We start from the raw sequence: 21,587 nt of genomic DNA, 5'->3' as shown, positions 1-21,587 counted from the left end.
AACTAGAATACAAGAATGCATACCAAACGCTGCCTAGGTAAAGAGTTGGCAGAACCATTGATGAATTGCTTGGCTTAGCAAATTGGCTCACATAATTTCGACCCTGTGGTGTTAGCATGGAGATTTTCAGTTGTATGGTTGGTTACAGACTTAGGGTTAGGGGTGTCAATGGGTCGGGTTGGGCCGGGCTTGCCCTAAACCCTAACCCGACCCTAGAGGCCTTAACCCTGACCCTGACCCTAACCCGACTCTGTCAGGGTCAAGAAACTCTCAACCCTGACCCAACCCTACCAGGCTCGGGCCGGGTCGGGTTGGTCCTGATTTATGGCACCGTCCACGTGTCTCATTAGACCATGTTTTTGTAACATAGGATCTCAACCTATGGGACAGGACAGCTAATAAATATGTTGAAAAAAATGGCGTGTGTATAAACTCTCTCTCTACAATTGTAACGGTGTCCCCTCAATAGGCCTAGAAGCTTACAAGGGCTACAACTAAATAACAATCATGTCAGTGACTCTTTTTATGGTCCTGATCAAAATAGTAGATGATCTACTCTTTTTATGGGTTCCCACTTCATGATGATGACAAAGCTAGTAGTTATCTCTGTACAATTCTCTTCTGTTTTTTTTTAGTCAAGAAAATACTTATATTAAGTATATAATATATATATGTAATATTATATACCTATAATTAATACAGAGTCGGGTCGGGCCCGGCCGGGCTAGGCCCAAGATCTAAACCCTGACCCAACCCGACCCTGCCAGGGTCAGACTATAACTAAACCCAAACCCGCCCTCAGGGTTGAAAAATCAGGGTCAAGCCCGGGCCGGGCTCAGGGCGGGTTCAGGCAGGTTCGGGCCAGCCGGGCTTTATTGACACCCATATTAGGGTCCATTTTGGATTAACAACTACACATAGAATTTACTAAGGGTGTAAATTGGTTTAGAATCCAGTATTTGGTTTCAATGAGTGTTGGTGTAATCCTAAATCGATAACTATAAGAGTATAAGCTGAGAACTGAGCCAAGTATTTAACAAACACAAAAACCGAACTACTAGTTAACAGAACAAGGATTGTGTTTGGTATTAGTATTGGATCACCCAATATGACTGATACTACACGGTTTTGAAGGTGACCAATACAAATACCTAGCCGATACCATAACAATGAAATGGTACGGAGAAAGGGTAAGGGTAAAGTAGTAAAAAAATGGAAATACGGAAAACCACCCGATTCTGATACTCTGCACTAAAACCATGGTTTGATTGGGTCCAGTCCGGTCGGGTCAGGTCAGCATTTTGATGCTTGCTGACGATCGAATATTCTGTAGGGTTGTTTTTGTAATTGCATCACATAGACCGGCGGAAATCCCTGTCGTTTCAGATCAGACATAGGAGCTCCACCTCTCGGCAGGGCCATGGTGGTTTTCTATAACGGGCAAGAAAACAAAAGAAATATCAAATATGTACAGGTTTTCTACCAAAAAAAAAATGTACAGGTTTGCGTGCGTGTGAGCCTTCTACACCGTCGCCTGCACATCATGCACACGAAAGACAGGTTCATGTGTTCGCGTTCTCTCTCCCTCTCCCTGGCATCAGAGTGAGATACTCGAGATTCAAGAGATCCATATATAAATGCGCCAGCCAATGGCTCAACTCCAGACAAATATACAAGTGATGATTATGGGAAAGCTATAGTTAGGCTTCCCTCCGTTTTCATCGTTGAATTGATCCTCAAAGTTCCTCTCATGGCGACGACCGTCTCCGGCGTCTGTACTTCTTCCTCTTCAACATTTAAGCCCGATCGTCTTGTTGGGAAAACAACAGCAACCTCGTTTGCATCCTCTCTTCGATCCCTTCGCAAGGATACTGTCCCCGCTCTGAACCGTTTGAAGCTCGTTGCTCGATCTTCTGATCGGAATTTGAATCCCAAGCCACCACAATCCGTCGCACGGGAGGTTCCGGCGAGTTTATCGAAGAGTGATGGCTTTCCGAAGCAGAGTAAGGGATTGGAGAAGGGCGCGATCGCTTTGTGGAATCGATATGTGGAATGGCTGTACCAGCACAAGGAGTTGGGGTTTGTCATTGATGTAAGCCGGATTGCTTTTACGGAAGAGTTTTTTGAGCAGATGGAGCCGAAGTTGCAGGCTGCTTTCAAGGCGATGCGGGAGCTCGAAAAGGGCGCAATTTCCAATCCTGACGAGGGGCGGATGGTTGGTCATTACTGGCTTCGCAACTCTCAGCTTGGTCCTAAATCTGTTCTTCGCTCCCAGATTGACAACACGCTCGATGCTATCTGCAATTTCGCCGACGATGTAATCGGTGGTAAGGTGGGGTCATCTTCCGTCTCCCCCTTTTATTCATTCAAAACTTCTTCTTGATACTTCTAGAATAATAGGAAAAAATTTCCCCCGGGAATGCTGTTGTGTTATATTAGTTTTGCCGTCATAATAAGGAGTGAGTACTGATAGTGAAGAGCAATTCACAGTTTAGACCGTAATTGAGTGTCCAATTTGGCTGACCGAAAACTATTGCGAAGTTTTCATTACTCTTAAGTACTATTTCTTTACAAATAGGTGGGCTTCAAGATTAAAATCGTTTAAAGTTCATTTGAATCTTAATTCTACAGTCTAAACACAGAATCTATGAAAGAATCTAGTAGGAAAATTAGGTGATGAATTAAAATAACACAAATTGAAACCTTGATTCTTCATCACTACAATGAGTTTACGTAGACCTACTTTAGCTCTTGTTGCCAAATGAATGACATCTTATAAAAGAAAGGAATTTTGAAACATCATTCTTTTCTATTAATGAGTGGTGACACAATAATCTGAAGACATCATTAAAACTTAAAAGCCATAGTAGATGCATCTGTGCTTACATTTAGTGTTGGGAACAACTTCTTGTCACCAAGGTGGTGAACAGTAGTGGTAAAAAAGAGATTTCAAAAAATTGAAAGCCATTTAATGCAGTTTATAATTTTTTTGTGTGGTGAAATGATAGGATTTACCAACGTTAAAAAAAAGCTATAACATAAATAAGCTTGATCTCTGATTAAGTATCTTATTGTAACAAACCTTGGTTACAACAAGATTTTACCTTTAGTCTTGTCTTCATATTGATATATTAGCAAAATACTGCCTGTAATACTTTTCCCTTCTCTTTGCAATATCATTCAAGCGTATAGCCTGCATGACTATTGGCCTTCTCTTCTATGGTCTAAACCTTAAAAAGGACAAAACAAAACAATGGGAAAGAAGTAGTTAAAGTAATCAAGTGCAACTTAGTTGTATGTTACACTTTTGCAGACAAAAACTTCTATAATTCAGCAGTGATAGTTATGCTTTTGTTGATTAACTCCATCATTCTATATTTGACATCCTAGTGACTGCAGATCAAGCCCCCATCATCTCCAGAGGGCCACTTTACTCATGTGCTTTCTGTGGGAATTGGTGGTTCAGCTTTGGGACCACAGTTTGTTGCAGAGGCTTTGGCTCCTGATAATCCTCCTCTCAAGGTATGCCTCTGGGTTTGTGATCTTGTAAGATTATACTTCCCATTCTACATTTCTACTTCCTCATGCCACAGCTGTCCTGCGTATAAAATTTGAATAGTTTTTTCCACAGAGATTTGTTTTGTTTTATTTATTGGTTTCTTAATTTAGTTATTTAAGTAATTAATATAGAACTTTTTTTTTTTTTTCATTTTGAACTTTTCCATTTCTTCCCCCCCCCCCCCCAATCCCCCCTATGGTTAGTTATTGAGCAATGGCTGAATGAATAATTAATCATTGTCATTTTGATTTTTGTTCCAGCTGTTTGGTACATGAACTCTCTTTTTCAGTTTATGAAACCTTCTATGCTCAAACTTATTTTAACTACCTCAGTTGATATATATGCCAGACTTTTCTTGCCCCTTTAAAGACTTTAACCTGCACTAAACGACTTCTCATTGCTGCCATCATTGGTCTTCACTGCTCAAAAACATTATCACAATTATCTGCTCCTAAAATTTTCAACTATTGGGCTAATATTAGGTTCTATTGGCTGTGTTCATTTATGATTTTGAATGTCTCAGTGTTGTAATTAATCGATCTCTGCGTTCTTATCTTCTTCACGCTTATTACATGAACATGATTTTTTTTTTTCATATTTTAATTTTTTGAATAATTTTCATTAGTTTTCACTTCTATTAATCAACTTATTAGGAAAAGGAAATATTGACTCATTTGTTTTGTTCTGTCCTCTTTATATTCCCACCGCCCCTATTTACTGATGAATTTGAATAATTCCAAATAAATCTGCCTTAGGTCATTCAATCAATGGAAATTAATAATCTGTGAGTGTTTCATCCTTGACCGTTTCAACAAATTCTAGTTCTTGTGATGTTGTCATATTGGGGGTTGAAGATGTCTTCTTATTTGTTTATATTTTGCTGTTAGTAGGACATTTCATGCTATACATGGGTATTATATGTTACTTATTTACTTTTTTTTTTTTTTTTGGATGAATAAAAATTTAATTATGAAGAAAACGGGGAGAGGGATATACAAGCCCGAAGGCCAACTAGCCCGAAACTAGAAAGGACTAGGTAGGGCGCAAAATAGTAGAAGAGAGACCCCAGGAGACAACAATATACCTGTTCCTTGGGGAATCAATGACACTAGTAGGGGGGAGGGAATTAGCTTTAGATGAGACATCAAAGAAGATGGCCTTCCAAATCATGTCTAAAGAGTGGGAGTTGGACGTCCATCTTCTAAGGTTACGCTCCATCCAGATGTGGGAAATAGTAGCACAAAAAGCAAGCTTTCCAACCGTGTCACAGCTCACAGATCGACTTTCCACCAAAAGTCATATGAATCCAAATCCATTCCCGAGACAAGGGAAGAGGCCTTCTACGAGCAGGCCAGCAATGATGAAGAACCCGGTTCCAGATGGAGGCAGCAAAGGGGCAGGTGAAGACGAGATGGTCGATGTCTTCGTGTCCATTCCAACAGAGGCAGCAAGTAGGGGAGACTTGCATGTGCCTGTGGATGAGGAAGGCCTGAGTTGGGAGGCAATTTGCAAGGGTGCGCCAAGCTATGAAGCTCTGCCTAGGGATGTGGTCTTTGTACCAAACCACTTTGTGCCAAGGACAAGGGGTCCCTCTATGTCTGACCGTGTCCCAAGCAGAGTGGGAGCTGAAAGTGCCAGTGGGGGAGGGAAGCCATAAAATGGTGTCCCCTCTGCCTCTGTGACCCGAGGGAATAAGGGGGAGGGAACTCCAGAGATCAGCCAAGGAGGGAGGGAGGGAGGGAGGGAGGAGGGGGGGTCCAAGAGCCATCAGTGATGATGGATGCTACAGGGGACAGCCTGTCCAAGCCGGACTCATAGATGGTGCGGGGGCTGACTAAGGAGGCCAAGACACCCGAAGGGTGCCAATTGTCTAGCCAAAGATAGGTTTGCTGCCCGTCATCAATCCTGCAAGAGATAAACCCTTTGGCAATGTGTCTCACTTGAAGAATTCTGCGCCAAATCCAGGAAGAGTCTGTGCTAGGACTGATAGTCCAAATTGAGTCTCTACGAAGAGGCCCCACATACACCCAGGAGGTCCAAATGCTAGATTTGTTGGAGAGGAGTTTCCAAAGCAGCTTGATGGAACCTACAAGATTAACATCTTTGATCCTTCTGAGCCCCAGACCTCCTTCAAATTTGGGGAGGCAAATGGCAGACCAACTCTTGGGGTGAAGGAACTTGGCAGAGTCCAAACCTTTCCAAAGAAAAGCACACATGATGGATTCGGCAGCCTTGATAGTAGCCTTGGGAAGGCCAAAAACACCGCTCCAATAAATGTAGCAAGACTGGAGAACCGATCTGATGAGCTCAAGGCGGCCTGCATAGGATAGAAGTTTGGCTTTCCAGAGCTGTAGTCTCTTGCGGAGGAGGTCTAGGATGGGGTTGCAGTGATGGGCTGAAAGTTTGGCTGATATTAGGGGGAGGCCAAGGTAGCGGATAGGAAAGGTGGTGATGGGGAAGCCTGTGATGTTGGATAGGGTAGTTTTGGTCGAGTCAGGAACCCCAACAAGGAAGATTTGGGATTTTAGGAGGTTGATGCGAAGTCCGGAGAGGCCCTGAAAAAGGTGTAGGGAGGACATAATATGCTCAATGGAGGAGGGAATGGCCTTGGAGAAGATCGTAAGATCGTCCGCAAAAGCTAGGTGGGTCAGGTTGGTGGGTTTACACTTGGGGATGGGGGAGATGAGGTGAAGGTCAGTTTTGGATTGAAGGCTGCGGGAGAGAACCTCAAGGGAAAGATAGAAGAGGAAGGGGGAGAGGGGACATCCCTGGCGGATGCCAGCAGAGGAGGGGAAGAAACCCGCAGGGCTGCCGTTGAGGAGGACAGAGAAATGAGGGGTAGAGATACAGAAGTGGATCCAGCTGACAAAGGAGGGGGGGAAAGACATCTTAAGAAGGACTTGGATGACTTATTTACTTGTTTCCTTATTTTTTGGTAGTCACTCATTATTTGGACAACTTACGCTATCAACTCATAGTGGTTTAAGCATTTTGTTTAACTGTGTCCTTGGTCATGCTAATGTCGCTGCTGATTTAAGCTAGATAGATAAAGGGCTTCTACTGACCTTTTACATCGAGGATAATTAAATTTCATTGTTGATTACCTACTTAATCAGAGATCAAGCTTTTGTTATTTTCTCTCTGTCGGATCCCCTTGAGACATGATAGGTAGTGATTATTTATTTATTTTTCTTGTGGCAGATAAGATTTATAGATAATACAGATCCAGCTGGAATTGATCATCAAATTGCACAGCTTGGACCAGAATTGGCATCAACGCTTGTGGTAGTAACTTCCAAGGTAAGTCCATTGTAGAAAATTTCTTCTTTTGTCAAGTTTCCAGAAGTCCAGACTTGTAAAATATCTTTTATATAAATTTCTCATGTAATGGCATATTCAATTTTTACTCAGAGTGGAGGTACACCTGAAACTCGAAATGGTCTGCTGGAAGTGCAAAAGGCATTCCGAGATGCTGGCCTTGATTTCTCAAAACAGGTTTGACTTGTTTCTACATTTGTCATTAATCTTTACAATTTAGATGCTAAATTCATTTTGGCTGGTACTGAAATGTGATGGTAAATGGGTCCATAATTCCATATATTTAACTAAACTAGAATAAATTTGCTTGTCATAGTGATGATATATTCTTCCTATTACCATTTCAGTGTTTGCCATAATTCATGAACCTTCTCTTCCCCCCCTCCCCCACCCCCACCCCCACCCCCACCCCCACCCCCATGGTGCCTTCATTTTCTTTTGCTCATGTAGAGCTTTCTTTGTTGTTGAGCCGCATTCTTATTACAGTTGCTTTCTTTGTTGTTGTTGAGCTGCATTCTTATTACAGTTTCCTGTATAGCAGGACCATCCTATTCCATCATTCCTTATAATTGGCTGTGTCAATCGTTGATTACTTTTTTTTTTGGTAAATCAATTAGTTCCAGTTAGGCGGTCCACTACCTCTTTACTAGACTGAACTCGGCAAGTCCCAAATTGCCATTAATTCCTTAACTGTATAACCATTAAAATTTGACTTGCCTTAGTAGGTCCACATCGCGTATCTCCCCTGAGTGGGGACAAGTCAAACTGGGTTTCTGCCTCTATTTCTTGGGGGCTTGCTATAATCCTTAATGGGTTAAGCTTGCAATAAAACAAGGTGGCCTGCCCCACAGTCTGAAGTCTTTCTTTTTTTTTTTTTTTGGGGGGGGGGGGGGGAGTACTACCATTCACTGGTCCAGTTCAACTAACTTATTTTTATGTTATTTGGTTGGCTTTTCATAACTCAGTTTGGTTAGGATTGGGAAAATTAAAGCAATTTGAATCAGGTTTGGCTCTTGGGCCAGTTGATTCAGCACCAAGTGATCTTACTTTATATGTTCAAGTATGTTGGGGGTATGATGTCTTGTATTCCGTCGCTTGTGTTTGTTGGCTGATTCAGAAGGGCCGCTAAAAGGCCTCGGGCCCGAAGGATTGAGAGAGGATTTATTTATTTATTTATTTTGGGGGGGGGGGGTTGTATTTCGGTAAAGTATACCTACATAATGTTGCTATGAATTGTAGCGAGTTAAATTCTCTGTAATCTGCGAGAGGCGTGAGGACGAGCGGCTGTAACCCTATTCTCCATTGATTGTGAAGCAGATCTCATCTCACTGTGGACATAGGCAATCTTGCCGAACCACATAAATCCTTGCATTGTGTGATTGGTTTTTTGTGATTTCTATTCCTTTGTGTATTTTTTTTTGCAATTTCTATTCCTTTCTGTATCGTTTTAGGTATTCGTTTCTACAAAGTATGCTTTGGTATTGACTGTTGACTAAGCCATTTAACTAAGACCAATGATTTGTTTTTGTTGGTATTAAATTTTTTTTTTAATAAATGGCTAGATACATGGAAATCACATGTACTTTATGTGATATAGTTGTGGGCCACATTTCCCTAGTCTCACCTCTTACTAGAGCTAACAATATTGAAGATTAAATGTGCAAGTGTATAGTTTACAATGGCAAATGAATACTTCGAAAAGGGAGAACTGGGGAATAGAATTTGTTGACCTTTAAAGTGGATCAAATAGGGACCAGACTTTTAATATAATTATTACATATAATAAAAATGAACACAAGGTGTAATTGCTGAGCAAAATATGATATCTGTGGAACGATGATTTTTTTCTATTTTCCCTGTGTTGTTCATTTTGGATGGTAATCTGTAGTTTTGTATTACTTGTGTATGTGTTATGCTTGGCATTTTTTCCCTTGAATATCTTGAATATTTTCAAATATTTTACAATTCCATATGCAACATTCCCTATATTTTTTCCTATATGTAAGTGACTTTAATTTGAGCCCCATACAAACTATTATTTAGCAGCACGTACATGTACTCTTTTTTTTTTGTGTGTGTTGAAATAGCAGAAGTGTCATCCATTTTTTGGTTACTTATGCAGGGTGTTGCTATTACACAAGAAAATTCATTGTTGGATAATACAGCAAGATTAGAGGGTTGGGTAGCAAGATTTCCAATGTTTGACTGGGTGGGAGGTAGAACTTCTGTAATGTCTGCTGTTGGTCTGCTTCCAGCGGCACTCCAGGCACGTACTTACTTTATTATCTTGGGCTATATTTAGCTTTCTCCACCCCCTTTCTTATCATGGATGCTTATTTACAAATGACATTTTTGCAGGGAATTAATATTAGAGAAATGCTTGCTGGTGCAGCACTGATGGATGAGGCAACCAGGACCACTGTGGTAAAAGTTCTTCTCTGCATCTGTTCCTTGCTAAATATTATTAGGGAAAAGGTTCTCTGAGCCGCTGGGGTAGGGTACGCTAGCACCTCTGTGTCTATCTGTCCTCCTCACATGAAATGACGCTGCCCTTCAATGTATGATACCGTTTTGTTGGTGCGCTCCTCTATGCCGCTTGCTCAGAGAACCGTCTCCCATATTATTAATATCACTATTATTGTTGTTGTTACTAAAGAGTTTTATGGTTATATTGGAGGATTGAAATAACAACTCCTATCACTGCAAGCAAGTCACTCTTTACTCTGTAATAAATTGGATCTTCAACAGCTTCTAAGATGCAATATTCATTATGTATGATGTTTAAATGATGTCTTTTGCTTGAGAAACCTTTCTGAAAGGGAAACAGACTATTTTCCTAGATGATTTAAGAGTAATTTTGTTAGAGGTTGGTCATAAAAATGGATATAAAAGGAGAATAAAGAGGTAGGGGGGAAAGGGGATTTATTTGTTGTCAATTGTAGACACGGAAAGATAACTCATCTTGCACGTGTTTATCAAAGAGGCATAGAAACAAATGCTACATCTCAGGAAATCATCTGCAGTAAAGCTGCACAATGTGGAGAAACTTTTTCCTCTGGGGATCAACTTTAAAGACAAATTTCCTTGGTGATATTCAGTTTAAAATTTTTTGTTGTTCCATGTTATCCCTTGGTTTTTTATCACTAGGCTTTAGTCAGCACAATTCATCAATTAAATGTCCTGATCATTTTATTAAGTGCTGCACATCTATGTCACTGGTCGAAATGCACTAATGCTGTGTTGGGCTTAGAGTTTGTGTTAACTTTTGCTTGAAATGCAATTCATTATTCAAGGGAAGAGCTTTGCAGAAAGCAATCAACTTTAGTACCTTCATTCATTGAAAAACTTATTATCTGCACGGTTTCAACTACAGTGTTCTGTCAAATTATTTTCAGAAAGTGATCCTTCAATCCATTCTTCACAAGCACCATTGTATGTGGTTCAATTTTTCAGCACTTCTCATTCTGCTTTCATGTGAAGAAATAGATCAAGTGTGCAAATGTTTGCATAATCATTTAGCAGTGGAGTGTAACTTCCATTTTTATATTAATCTGAAGATAAAAACAGGCACCATTCATGTTTCCCCCTTCAATTTCGTCTTTCTTGTTTGCTATATTGGCTGAATAGCTGAAAGCTTCATGGTTCAGTTGTTTCCATCACTTGTATATTCTTGATCCACTAGAAGTTTTGTAATTTTTTCTTCCATTTTTTTGTTCTTTTAACTCTTCTTTACATTATTTAGGTGAAGAATAACCCTGCAGCTTTGCTGTCTTTATGCTGGTATTGGGCTTCCGATGGAGTGGGATCCAAGGTTTGCATTTCTTCTCTTTCAATAATTCATGATGAATTTATTGTCTAATTTCTCTTGTTCAGAAAACCCCTCACAAATGGTTGTGCATTGATTGCTTTTTCTTTTCACAGGATATGGTTGTACTTCCTTATAAGGATAGCCTGTTACTGTTTAGTAGGTATTTGCAGCAGTTGGTCATGGAATCACTTGGAAAGGAGTTTGACCTAGATGGTAATCGGGTATGCATTAAACCAACCTACTGATACATAATGTGATTATGTTTCCAAACGTCTGGGTTTCATTTTTAGGCTGAATGGATTCTGGTTAAAATTTTGATTGTCTTAATGTTGATTTATACATTTACGTTGACCTTACCTAACAGTTCGAGCTTTTAGGCTAAGCTGTAACACACACTTCAAGTAAAAGAGCAATCTTCAATGGATTGACACTGTAATTTTCATAATGGAAGCATATTACAAAAAAAAGGGTCATATTCATTATCACTAGGACGATAATGAGGTGGAGAAAATTGATGAGAGGGAGATTTCACGAAGTGATTATTTTAGGTACCTGGGATCAATCATAAATAAAGAAGGTGACATAGAAGATGATGTTTCACAGAGAATTAAAATAGGATGGATGAAGTGGAGAGGTGTGTCCGGTGTGTTGTGCGACCTGCAAAGGTCTCGAAGCCACGGAATGGAAACCGACCAATCTGTCCTTTCTAGGATTGAGTGATACAGGACTCTGCTCTGAACCTCCCGCTCCTGAGGCCCTGAATAATTGTGCAGAAAAGATATCCCCTCCAAGCTAATTTAGATAGTCTGTGTTAAATTGAAGAGTGAACTTATATTATAGGTCAAGATCTTTGGTCCACTTTAAACATCCCGAATATCTAAATGTCTTATGCTTAGTCATCAATCTCTTTCTTATGACAGGTGAATCAAGGGCTTACTGTCTATGGGAATAAAGGGAGCACAGATCAACATGCGTGAGTTTTTCACTTGCATTTTATAAATTATATAGAGATAGATGCATTAACTTCTGTAATTTCTTTATATAGGGAATATCTTGTTGTAACTGTACTTGGTGCAAAAGAATTTGTAGCCTTACTTTTTTGCTTTTTTAGTATAATGCAATTTTTTTATTTTTTTTTATTTTTTTTATTTTTTAAATGAGGGTATAATCATGTTATTTCACATGTCAGCTTAAAAAGCGTACAAGACGCTGATAGCTTTTCATAGTGACATAATAGTAAAAATCCCTTTTTACCCTTGACTTATAGAAATTTTGGGAATAAGACAAGGTGCAATCAAAAGAAGGTTACAACTTCCAAGTTCACCACTTCAGTGACAACAAGAAGATCCCATGTATATAGGGAAAATCTTGTTGTAACCATGGTTCATGAAAAGGAAGTTGTAACATTTTTGGCCCTTTTAGTATAACACAATTGTTTTTCAATGAGGGTAAATCCGGTCATTCACATGTGACAATGACACTACATATTGATGTCACTTTCAAATATTTTGAAAACCCCGTTTCATCCCTGACTTAAATAACTTTTGGAAATAAGACAAGGGAGGATCAAAAGAAGGTTACAGCATCTCACTTCACCAATTTGGTGACAACAAGCTGCAATATATATATATATATATATATATATATATATATATATATATATATATATATATATAGACAATTTCCTATACACAACCTTGTCCTGGAAGGGCTTCCTACATGGCCCACCATTTTGAGCCATGTGGACAAATGATATGGCAGTTCCAGCCATTAGATAGAGAGAACATTGTCTAGATTAGCCACATGTATAATTTCAGAGCTTAATTCAATCAAATACCCTCCCTTGTGTTGGCATGCATCCCCATATATGTCTATGCATGCCTACGGTACTCTGACCACTACTGTGAACTCTTCCATAATCCAGGATTTTCAAAGCTCTATTTTGCCACTTGGAAAACTCCAATAGGGCTGAAATTTAACATGTTAGTAGGGGACGTGTGGGTCTACCATCCATAAAATTTGGGCCCCATCTGATGTGCTATGTGGTAGATTTTTTCTACATCTCTATATTCTTTTACAAATGCCCACTTGCACATGTTATATTTGATAAAAAGAATGATAAAGCCTACCTAATTGCTTTTGTACAGCTACATTCAACAGCTGAGAGATGGGGTACACAACTTCTTTGTTACCTTCATTGAAGTATTACGTGATCGGCCCCCTGGTCATGATTGGGAGCTTGAACCAGGTGTTACTTGTGGTGACTACCTGTTTGGATTTTTACAGGTTTGCTCTATTTGTTACGGTTGTTCTACTTGTTATTAGGATACCATCTGTAGTTAAGTATTCATAAATTTAAAGAGATTTGTTTGGATCCATAAAAGTTAGCCTGCTTTTAGTGATGTGGTTGTTCTTTTGCCTCGATGACCCATGTGCTATACTGGGTGAAGAAAGGAGAAAGGGGGAAAACTTGAATGCTATAATCTCCTTCCACCTTCCTCACTTTTTTGGGGTGAATTTGGCATTTTAATGGGACTTATTTGGGCTCTTTGGTAGATTTTGATTGAGGATTAGGCCGATGAATTGAGTTTGTAAGACCTTTATCACTTTTTCCTCCAGTAATGAAGATCAAATTATCACCTTTGAGTTATTTAACGTACATCTAGTTAGAGAAAACTTGATAGGATGTCTCATACAGAGACATTTTGTTCATTTGGTAAGGAAATCGTTCCTTTGATTAAAACAGGCCTGAACCTGCCATTCAACTTTAGGAATCTAAAGCAAGTACATTAAAGATATGTTTGCTTCTTTAATATTGTTGAAGTACTGTTTACGTGATACTGTTCATGTGAACAGTGATTTGGTTGATATGTGTATCTTTTATTTTCCTAGTCCTAGTTGGAGTCCTAGTTTCTAATTATGTCAAGTCTTAATTCTACTGTGAGTTGTTAGTCTTAGTTTCAGTTTGAGTTGTTAGTTCTAGTTCTTTTCCTATTGTAACTTGGAATCCTATCATGATTAGGAATTCCTAATCTGATTACGAGTTCCCCTTTCTATTGTAATTTGAGATTATAAATACAAGCATTATGAGGGAGACTGATTAATTTAACAGTTCTCTCCTCTTCCTCATCTTCTTCTCTTTCTCTCTTCTTCCTCCATTCTTGGTTCTGGTTTTCTTCATCTATACTGTGTTACATGGTATCAGAGCATTAACCAATACCTGATTCTATCCATAGTTAGTAAGTTCGGGAACGGCAACAATACGGGAACGGATACGTACGGCAGTCAAATGGACTGTACGACAATAATACTTTTCAAAAAATCCGGAGCAATAAAACGTGACGGTAATAATATGGTACATGTTTAATACGTATATAATACGGTTGCTCTGAAAAAATCCGGGAGCAAAAATACGTGCATATATTCACTATGCAACAGACTTGTACACCTAATAAACACAATAATAGCATTTACTGATGTGCCTAAATATATAGTTTGATTGGTTAACAATCCTAGATTCATTACAATCTTTATTGTAGAACCCAAAATGGCCAATCAAAAGGGATGATTGAAAGGAATTAGATAGACTACCACATTACAATCTTAATGAATATTGCTTAAGATTGTATACATGGGCTTTTGTATACAAGAGAAAAATTTTAAATAAAAAACACAAGACAAGATTTCAATTCAAAAGCCATAGATAAAAATTGTACAAAATATCATAATAAACAAATTTCTAATCTATTAAACTGTCACAAGCAACACAAGAGCTGAAAAGAGAAGATATACAAGGGGGGTTTCGGCTATACCTTCTTGTATTAGCGACCGAGAGAACCAAACCTGTTAGAGTAGTAGCAGCAGATCTACACTGCAAAAAAAAAAAAAAGAAGAGATTTTTATATTTATGAAAGTCAAGAAGAGGGAGGAAAAACGAATAAAAAGAAATTCTGATTCACAGACCACATTCCCCATCTTAGAGAACCAGAGATAAATTACATGCACAATTGAATGAAATGAAAGAGATTCTTACAGGAATGTAATGGCCGCAAGAGAAAGTTGGCGAGGGAGGGATCCTCAAGTGACCAATCGGGAAACTTAACGAAGTAGGTTCAGCCTTCCAGATTTCAGGTTGGTTGAAGAAAATGCAGGCAGTTCAATGTGGTGAGGCTTTAGTTCAATCGTTGAAGAAAATGCAAGCAACAACCAATCGTTAGAATTGGAAAACCGTTAAAAACTAAAGCCGAGAGCAAAGAGATGGAGAAGAATGGAGAGGAAAGGGTTTCAGAAAAATACCTTAAGGAAACTGCTGCTGCAATCGCCGGCCTAAAGAACGCAAGTAGCACAGTCGCCGCCTCACCGGAAGAAGAGACAGAGAAGAATGGAGAAGGAGAATCAACCGCTGAGTTTGGTCTTTGGTTTTCCACTAGAGAAGAGAAGAGACGAGGGTTTGCTGGTTTGGTAACATTTAAGATAGAATCCAACGGTTAGTATTAGATTGGTTTAACGTTTAAGATTGATTTTTTTTTTTTTTTTTGGGGTATATATAATTAAACGTATTATATGTGTATAATACGCGTTTTATTCGTGTATAATACGTCAGACCTTAAAATCCGCATTTTTTCCCGTGTCTGACGACTTATACGGCATACGGGACGTTTTTCATTAAAACATTCAGATCCACATGTTATACGCGTATAATACGCGGATTTACTAACTATGATTCTATCCTTGATTTTAGCCGGTTTGAGAGTCGTTTCAAGGTTCACTGGTTTGAGGTGAAACCCTAGTTTAGAAAAAAAAAAAAAAAAAGAACTAGGGTTTTGTATGTTGAAGACTGAAGTATTGTATGAAGAATCATACCTGATCGATTGATTCAGCTACTTTGAAGTTTTTCCTTTGCTTTTGCTTCTGCTGGTTGCTATTGTGCCTGTCTTTTGCTGCTACTACTATACCAGTTCACGCTAGAGATTTCTAGATACGATTCTTGGTTTTCGCTACGCAACTGCCAAGGTTGAAGACAACCTTCTCTTTCATAATATGGTCGATATCTACTTCTGCCTTGGTAGTATTTGGTGGTTCAATCTTCTAGTGAGAATAATTTCTGGGTTCTTGTGATTTGATGCATTTTTCATAGTCTCTATTTGATATGCTCCTTTGCAGTACTGCTATGTTTCTTTGATTTGTTGCTTCAATTGCTTGTGAGATTTGTTGTGGTTCTCGATTGCAAGCACATCAATCGAGCTTTTTCTGCTGGTTGGACACTTATTTTCTGTTATCGATTTGCTTGCTTGGTTCCGCTCCTGCAGCTTGGTGCCAAAGATGGCGATGTTGGTTGTTTTCTGATTCTTCTAATTGGTTTCATCACTGTCGATCAATTGTTGCTGGTTTGTTGTTATCCTTAACATTATTGATTTCCATGTTTACCCTTATCTTTATCATTATAGCCTTTCCTTTTGGCCTCATTACCTTTGGTCTCATGCCCCTATGTTATCCACTATTGCCCCTACACTTTACTTTTATGGTTTTACCCAATCTTCTCAAGTTTAATTACAAGTTACCCTTATTTTTTTTATTATTCCAATTTTATGCCTCCTCTTGCTTTATTATTATTCCTTATCCTTATTTCACTTTCAATTACACGTTTACCCTTTGCCTTGCTTTTTTTTACTCGGATTTCATCTAAATTACAGCCATGCCCTTCTCTTTTCACATTGAAATAATTACGGTTCTGCTATTAACCCTTGTTATTGCCACCTGTGTACTTGGGTGGGTCCACACCGAACCCAGTTGGGTATTTTGACCCAGTTTTTGCATTACTTGGGGAGTGCATGAGTGAGGGGAGATTAGAAATTATTATTGTGATCTTGTTGCATCGCTACTCATGATTATTGGATTTTTTGTGATGCTAATTATTGGTGGTCATTATTTGTCCACGTGTAATGTTACACGTGAGGGGGAGATTGGATCTAATGGATGGTGATTCTTATTGTTGCTTGATTGGAGACTGTTATTGATTGGGAGATCCTTAATCTGCTCGTACTCAACTCATCAGCTCGTATCATCAGCACATTACCAGTGGGTCGTAGTAACCTTATGCTACACATTACCAGTGGGCCGTAGCAACCTTATGCTACATATTACCAGTGGGCCGTAGCAACCTTATGCTACATATTACCAGTGGGCCATAGCAACCTTATGCTACACATTACCAGTGGGCCGTAGCAACCTTATGCTACATATTATCAGTGGGCTGTAGCAACCTTATGCTACATATTACCAGTGGCCGTAGCAACCTTATACTACACATTACCAGTGGGTCGTAGCAACCTTATGCTACAATCATGGTTTTTGATAGTGAGGCTTTATGCCCTTTTGCCCCTGTGTGGGCTTTGATATTACGGCTTTATGCCTTTGTGCCCCTTTTGTGTGCTTGATGCACGGGGTTTGTGTGATTGTGCCCCTTTGTGCTCGGGGTCTTCCTTCTTTGAAAATTTACTACTTGCCTTCTTTGTGAAAGGCCTATGGTGTTACTGCTGCTGCGCTGTTGTTCTGGCATTCAAGAGGTTTTCTCTACTGCCTATATTGTTGATCGTTGCTGATTGGGTTTCTTCACTGCAAATTTGTTCTCTAACTGGTGCTTCTGATGACTACTATGATATGACCTGATGAAGTTTTCTCCAAGGTTCTATACTGATGTTCGTGATGCTTCTCCAACGTGCATGTTTTTCAAGGCTCTATTTGGACCTGCTTTTCGTCGAAGTTGTACCAAGCTGGGTCTAGGTGATTTGTACCCTCCAGCTTGAGGGGGAGTGTTGAAGTACTGTTCACATGAACGGTGATTTGGTTGATATGTGTATCTTCTATTTTCCTAGTCCTAGTTGGAGTCCTAGTTTCTAATTATGTCAAGTCCTAATTCTACTGTGAGTTGTTAGTCTTAGTTTCAGTTTGAGTTGTTAGTTCTAGTTCTTTTCCTATTGTAACTTGGAATCCTATCATGATTAGGAATTCCCCTTTCTATTGTAATTTGAGATTATAAATACAAGCAGTATGAGGGAGACTGATTAATTTAACATTTCTCTCCTCTTCCTCATCTTCTTCTCTTTCTCTCTTCTTCCTCCATTCTTGGTTCTGGTTTTCTTCATCTATACTCTGTTTCAAATAGTATTTTGGTGCCTAAATTATAAATTTCTAAGCCATCTAACACAATAAATTCTATAAAGCTGCATTCGGGGCATCTTGTTCTGAACTATGCGTTCCTGTAACCATGGTAAAAGTAGTTAGGTACCAGATGGGAGTTATATTGCCATGCATTTTTTATTTAAATTTTTTAAATTTTTTTATAGTTACTGCCCATTACTAGTCATATTAGGTTGTGCAAGTTTGATGGAACTGTATACTCTGAAGTCTGAATCAGTATATCCATGTAGAAGTAGAAGCAACCCAAATTCCATTTGGTTTTATCACGTTACCTGAAGTAATATGTCTATGTACAACACTACTTGACTGCATTTCTACTATTGGTTGAAATCGAGATTGAATGCTTTTATGGATTAATTGCTCAATATGACTGTTGGCTATAGAAAACTAAGTAGGTTTTTCTTCGTGTCACCCCTTGCCAAATGCTGATTGTGAGTCTGTGACAGGGAACAAGATCCGCTCTTTATGCCAACAACCGTGAATCCATTACGGTTACAGTGCAAGAAGTGACACCTAGAACTGTGGGGGCTTTAATAGCATTGTATGAACGAGCTGTTGGGTTTTATGCATCGTTGGTCAATATTAATGCGTATCACCAACCAGGTATTTTTTTTTTCTTTTTTGGCATTTTGTCTCATCATCATTATTAGACTACATTAGAGGTTTTGTGCAATTCTGAAGCTATATGTTGTATTTGGTACCAAATGCATCTCATCCAAAAGCTGCTTCATGCTTTTGGTGCCTATTTTTCTAATCAGTCTTCCCTGTCCTAATGTTCATACTTCATAACTCTATTATTTCAGGTGTGGAAGCTGGGAAAAAGGCTGCAGGAGAAGTGTTAGCACTTCAGAAGAGGGTTTTGACTGTACTGAATGAGGCTAGGTATTTTATCACCAACCTTTGTTATAGTAAACAAGAATTTCAAATGCTTTGCTTGCAGTTGGGGGGGGGGGGGTAGGAATCTATTTTTCAAACCTTTGTTGATCACACCAAATGTCTGTTCATCTTTTGGAGAAGAAGCCTATTTACACAGAATTCAGGAGATGCAAAATAGGTGTCTTTTGGAGAAGCCTATTTACATAGAATTCAGGAGAAGCAAAATAGTGTTAAGTGTTTGAGAATGGTCATCTAACACTGTCACAAGGCTTTTATGTGGGGTTATCCTTGACTGGCAGCTAGTTTAATTTATCTGAAATCAGACTTGAAGTTTGCCCTTGTAATTGCATTTTGAATGACATCAGCTTATAACTGGGAAGAAAGAAGATGTTAAATTGGGGAAGGGGGGGGGGGACTTGTGTACTAGGTCACTCTTGCTTGTCCCACTTTGATTTTCTTTACTCTTCAGTATAATTTGCATCTTTTTTGTTACCAAGAACTCTTCTGCAATTGCATATTACTGTAGTTTTGGAAGGAACAACGGGATCATCCTATTTGCTATTTATGTATTGTTGGATAGGCAAAAGGATGATTGCCACCCCCCCTCCCATTCACTCATACAAAAAAAATAAAAACAATGCACAAAATGACTGTTAATGTAAAAGTGAAAAAGAGCAGTTGCATCAATGTAGTATAAACAAAAAATTCACCTCTTTTTTACAAAATAATTGATATAGCTACTAGATGTTCACTTGTCGTGGATAATTCCCAATCACTGGGAGCCCAAACGAGTTCTTTCTGAGTTAGTAAATTCCTAGGATGCTAGGCCATCACATAATGGAAGAGCTAATCGCATCACAAGCACATGGCCAGTGTCTCATAGCCTGGGTTCTGCTTTGAGTTCAATCTCCCTCCCCTTCAACCTTTTTCTTCTTCCCCCTTCTCATTCAACTTTTTCACTGGTGTAAAATCCCCTCCTAGAATTCATAAATGCATGCTTCCGGTGCCTAATGCTCAATAGCTCATCCCAGGAAGCCTGGCTCCCACAGTTATTATGTTCCAAGAGTAATGATATATGGTGGAATTGTTTTTCTCTTGATGAACCAATTTTATCCATTTGACCCTTGGAAAGTTGGTTTATGATACTTTGCTGTTGTTTGTGTTTTCAGCTGCAAAGAACCTGTTGAATCATTAACGCTTGGAGAGATAGCAGATCGTTGCCATGCTCCTGAACAAGTATATCTCTGATACCTTTTGACCACATCATATGAAAAATTCGTAGCATGTGGTGTTCATCTTCATACAGAAATGTATTCAGCTAATTGTGTATCTTTGTGTGGCAGATTGAAATGATTTACAAGATTATTGCACACATGGCAGCAAATGATAGAGCACTCATTACTGAAGGCAGTTGTGGTTCACCTCAAAGCATCAAAGTTCTCCTTGGGGAGTGTAATGTTGATGTGATGTATGAATAAGCTCTTTAAAAGAAACCATTTTTCATGGTTTGTCCTTGAGGTCACAGGAAAAGCTCCAATGAATGGTCTTAGCCTTATATTAACCCAGAACCATGAAATGTTGGGGCTTCTAATTGCATAGCTGTTGATGTTTTTGCGTAGCGCTCTGTTCATAAAACGGAAATGGTTTCACTGTTGTACCGAAAAAGCACTTCAAGCTCTTCTGGGTGCAAGCAGAGGATTTAGTTTTGGGTTGTCATTGATGTAACTTTTAATCGTTGGATATTGCTCATTGGCTTGTGTTGTTTACTGTCTCTGTTAACACACTTGTTTCTTTTACCATTTCTATTTCACATCTTAATAAATTTTGGTGTGCGTAGCCTTGCCTGTTCATGTTTTTTTTTGGGTTAAAGCCTCATCTCGTCATTCAGTGTCACTTTATAATCCTTTAGTAACCTATTGTCCTATATGATTTTGCCGATCGGCTTTTTTAAGATGGTGTCTGGTTTGCGGGAAGAATGTATTTTCATGCTTTGCGGAGGTTGTTTGGCTGTACAGGAGGATTACTCTTTGCCGAGCACCTCACTAACAGCTATGACCACAACGATCAGCAACTATATATAGAACCACAAGCAGAAACATAAGATTACAAGTCCAAAGCAATATGACCAACAAACTACAGGAAGAACCTGTTCTTGAGATACTTCTATCCCACCTTAACAGTTGCTCTACCCAAGATCCAACTTCCTAGTAGTAGATGAGTCAGAGGGCATTGTTGAAAATTCTTTGCACTGACTGGCTCCCACTGGAGAAACTCCGATACATCTGAAATCGTTTTTTTGTTAGTTTCTTCTTAGGAAAGTTACTCTGTTTTAACTTTCAAACTGCCTCTCATATTTCTTGTTGGTGTAAATCAACCCAAAGGGTGAAAAGAATTGTTTTGCATCAGTATCACCAATTCATTAATTTTATCATCGCTTGGGGTGGGAGGACCAATAAGATATTGTTTCCGTGTGGTAATGAGCAAGGTTTTAAGTATCTTAACGTAGCTGCCGATACTAATCGATACGTATCTTATTTTAAGGGTATCGATACGATATGGCATTGATACGATATTTAAAAAGTATCAACTATATAGGATCGATACGTGACCTGATATGGTTAATATTCTCTGATACGATACGATACGTCTCTTAAAATCACCTTTCCAATACGATACCCGATATCGATACTTTAAACCTTGATACTGAGACAATGTTAAATTAATTGTCTCATGGGGTCAGTAGATCTTATTTATACATATGTTTTTTTGGGCAAAAGGTTTTGTGTACGACTGTACATGATGCACGGTCGTGCCTCAACTGTGGAT

General features: G+C 39.0%; 1 protein-coding gene across 2 annotated transcripts; it reads left to right on the top strand.

Annotated features, from left to right (window-relative positions):
- The first annotated feature begins 1,712 nt into the window (after window positions 1–1,712).
- LOC122659730 (glucose-6-phosphate isomerase 1, chloroplastic-like) lies at window positions 1,713–20,573 on the top strand. Of its 2 annotated transcripts, none has more exons than XM_043854842.1 (14): window positions 1,713–2,332; window positions 3,400–3,522; window positions 6,761–6,859; window positions 6,971–7,054; window positions 9,000–9,143; window positions 9,236–9,301; window positions 10,620–10,688; window positions 10,799–10,906; window positions 11,606–11,658; window positions 12,833–12,971; window positions 18,332–18,488; window positions 18,689–18,767; window positions 19,931–19,997; window positions 20,105–20,573. In XM_043854842.1, exons 1-14 carry the CDS (start codon window positions 1,751–1,753, stop codon window positions 20,237–20,239), a joined length of 1,905 nt encoding a protein of 634 aa, XP_043710777.1. In that variant the 5' UTR covers window positions 1,713–1,750; the 3' UTR covers window positions 20,240–20,573. The 2 variants fall into 2 exon arrangements, with proteins under 2 accessions (XP_043710777.1, XP_043710778.1); XM_043854843.1 differs by having other exon boundaries at window positions 18,689–18,762; window positions 20,105–20,248.
- The last annotated feature ends 1,014 nt before the right edge of the window (window positions 20,574–21,587 follow it).

The sequence above is a fragment of the Telopea speciosissima genome, chromosome 4 (assembly GCF_018873765.1).
Source record: "Telopea speciosissima isolate NSW1024214 ecotype Mountain lineage chromosome 4, Tspe_v1, whole genome shotgun sequence".
NCBI lineage: Eukaryota > Viridiplantae > Streptophyta > Magnoliopsida > Proteales > Proteaceae > Telopea > Telopea speciosissima.
Note: the sequence above shows the minus strand (reverse complement) of the source record. Positions and strands in the feature narration are given on the sequence as shown.